At 39.3% G+C, this 3,359-nt stretch overlaps 1 protein-coding gene across 1 annotated transcript; it reads left to right on the top strand.

Annotated features, from left to right (window-relative positions):
* The first annotated feature begins 929 nt into the window (after window positions 1-929).
* Window positions 930-2,762, top strand: LOC139718292 (uncharacterized). The gene is made up of 3 exons (XM_071629776.1): window positions 930-949; window positions 1,695-1,851; window positions 2,583-2,762. The coding sequence occupies exons 1-3, from the start codon at window positions 930-932 to the stop codon at window positions 2,760-2,762; spliced, it is 357 nt and encodes a 118-aa protein (XP_071485877.1).
* The last annotated feature ends 597 nt before the right edge of the window (window positions 2,763-3,359 follow it).

Raw genomic sequence — 3,359 nt, 5'->3', positions numbered from 1 at the left:
ACTTGCGGGTTCTATGAAAATTTGTCAGTGAACGTCCATCAAGCCTCAAGGGAAGTATGATTGAGCAGAAGATGGCAGCTAGCGTCATCTTTCACCTTGTTACAAGAGGAACAAGATATTGCCATCATGAACAAGACTAAGAGACATATTCACCTTTAAAAAGCATACAGAATTGCAGAACAGAGTTAAGTAATGTTAATAACAAATAAAATATCAAAATTTGAATCCATGATGAACAGACTTTTGTATATCTATTGACGTCAACAGATGGAGTAAACAATTACTGCCATCCTTCATACTTTCAACCATATCACTGGTAAGAAATTAGTTTGTATCCAGTAGTAGGATCTAGGACAACATTTGAGGGAAACTACGGGGGGCGTACCTAACTATAGTACGACATTTAGTTTCTATTATTTATGAGTACCACGTCAGTGGAGCGAACAGCCGACCAACACCACATACAGCGGAAACGAGTTTCTTTTCGTCGGGAGACTGCTGGCGCAGGAATCAGCAGACATATGGGTATAGACCAACACACACCCAGCTGCCAGACAAGCTCGTGTAAAGCCTCTAAAGGCAAATCGTACACGTCGAATGAACCGGGAGGTAATTAAAAACGGCTTGCCAATTCTTCATTACCATGATCTTCTAGTGCTTACCTCTGATCTTTAGTCCATCAGACGTGACCTCTGTGAGCCAAGATGTGACTAACGTTAGCGGCAGTTGCCAGCTCTCCTTGACCTTGTTCGACGGTAATATGTGTGGGAACACGTACATAACAAGTGCGAACGACACATGCGCGGCAGGGCATTGCGTAACCAGTAAAAGCCGGTGTGAAGAAGGTCACCCGTGCTGTGCCGTGAAGGAAGCGCCGCTAAGTTTCGTTCATCTTTGATGCCACACTTGAGGCTAGATTTTGTTGTAGGATGACGGCCGCTGTAAGAAGGTGACTAGATTTACTTCTGATTGATGTACACGGTTTCGTTAACTAAATTATGGTTTGTTCGAATTAGGGTGCCTGTGCTGTGTTACACTGCATTGACGATCTCGACATAGTGATAACAGTCCCACGTACATATTTTAATGGGAGTGTAATTATACACAGCCCAGTCGCTGTATAAGTTCGCACAGCGTCTGGTCGGGCTAATGTGAATGGAGATTAATTATCTCTATGTACATACTACGGTACAGTTGTACTAGAATATCATGTAGACTCCAACGTTAGATCAAGGCCCTGTATATAAAAATTATGTTTATGGAAAATGCCCTGTTTAGTTACTGTCATTATTCAAGTAGAATCCACTTCGCTGAAACCGGACACACAAGTAACCTCCTCCACATAGTTTGCATTAAACACTAACAGTACAGGTACACTGTCATTAGTACTGACCAAAACTTAAAATATTGGTTTGATTATTTGGCGATAGTACCAGAAGTGTGATTAATTAACACAAACATAAACATGAAACCTCATTACGCAGGCGCGCAAAATCACTACTCTAGGCGATTTTTTTCTTTATTTTTTTTCATTTGAAGATTCACAGCAGGAATCGAAGTTTTACACGATCTAGTATATTTTGGAAAAACGTTTCTGTTTATCTACATGACAATTTTTTGATGATTGTCTGGTACTATTAACTTTTCATTGTACGTTCTGTGAGATAAACTAGTTTTCTGTGACACTCTTTCAGCCTCGTCCAAGGGCTTGTTCAAGCCAATCGGATCATGGTCTTCTCCAAGTCGTACTGCCCATTCTGCCTCAAGGCCAAGGAAGTCCTCCAAGAAGTTGGAGTCAAGAATGCAGAAGTCTTGGAGATTGAAGAACGGTCTGATGAACAAGAGATCCAGGTTATTTCAAGGGTTTTGTCAAAATGTCCTACATAATGATTAACATTACATAGTGATTATTTGTCCTTCTGTTCTGCATCTCTTCACTTTAAAACATTATTAGCACACTTTCTAATGCTGAAACAAATAATATGCATGTAGGGTTCTATCCTGAAATGTAAACATATGCCAAATGAAAGTTCTTGCAGAGAGTTTCAGTGTTTGGCAAGTCAAGTGCTAGGTACAGTACTTTAAAAGAACATATGCTCTGTTTAGAATATTGGTGATTATAATACAAGTTCTCATATTTTAAAGTAATATGTGCTCTGTGGTTCTTCTTCCATTACCTGCGATGAAGTATGTATACTACAAATACTTACTTTTGACCCTGTAGGCCCGAACTGTATCTGAGAAAAATTATTCTTGTCAATATTAGATGGTCAAATTCTTGAATCAGGACTTTTTCTGATGAAAGCTTTGTTTTTTGACTTGAATTCATTAAACACTTCATGAAATAATAATAATAATTTTTTAAAAAAATCATTGCTCTCCAGCTATTCTTGGCTTTGATAAAAGTTTCAGATCAGCATCTTTATCATTTCAAAGGATCATTGTAAATTTTCAGGCACTGTTTAGACTGAGTTAACCTTGTAACAAAGATTAGAATGCATGTCTGAAAGAGAGAGAGAAGAGGAGAAATAAAATAAAGCAACAATTTTTTTTTGTCCTCCCAATCTCGCCTCCATTTCAAGGATGTGCTGAAGGACATGACTGGTGTGAGGACAGTGCCAAGCGTGTTCGTCGACCAGGAGTACCTCGGTGGGGGGACGGACCTCGAGAGGATGAAGGATGGGGGACAGTTGCAGACCCTACTCAGAGACAAAGGGCTCATCAACGGAAACGGACAGAATCAAACCACAGGGAAATTATGATGATGTCTAGTATTGATGTGAAGTCTGTTTTGGGGTGCTCCTAGAATATGTCAGGGTTTTGTTCATTGCCACTTTAGGAATACATGTACACTGTATGTAATTATTATGATGTGATGCTGGTGCAGTGTGCAACTTTTTATCTGTATAATTGTAACTTCTTGATAGCGGGTGTGTCAAAAAGCAAAACAGGGCTTTTGTTAATTATGTGCTGCTGCATAATGCATTGTTTCATGAAGGCAGTTTGTTATGTTTTTCAGAAGTGATTCTGTTAGAGCTAGAATAAAGGTTTTGCCTGCTTTTGTCCCTCCGATGAAATGGGTGCTCCATAAGGTGTTGAGTTATCATGGTTCAGGAAATCTAGAGGGATGTAAACCAATGTGCAGGACATCATCAAACCAGTGTGTTTGTGCATGTATTTTGGTTCTATTTTTGTTTTTGTTTTGCTTTTTGGTTGAGTATTAAGGGAAGAAACTGATATGTTACCGTACTCGGGTTGCACCTCTATAAACCTGCTGTAAGCAACTTCGTTAAAATCAAACACGCATGCATTCAAGCTGGCTTTCCTTGAAAGTTCTGACTTCTATCTTACTCAATAGT

The sequence above is a fragment of the Diadema antillarum genome, unplaced genomic scaffold (genome assembly GCF_040938485.1).
Source record: "Diadema antillarum isolate AM-2024a unplaced genomic scaffold, OU_Dant_1.0 scf00000092, whole genome shotgun sequence".
In the NCBI taxonomy this organism is placed as follows: domain Eukaryota; kingdom Metazoa; phylum Echinodermata; class Echinoidea; order Diadematoida; family Diadematidae; genus Diadema; species Diadema antillarum.
Note: the sequence above shows the minus strand (reverse complement) of the source record. Positions and strands in the feature narration are given on the sequence as shown.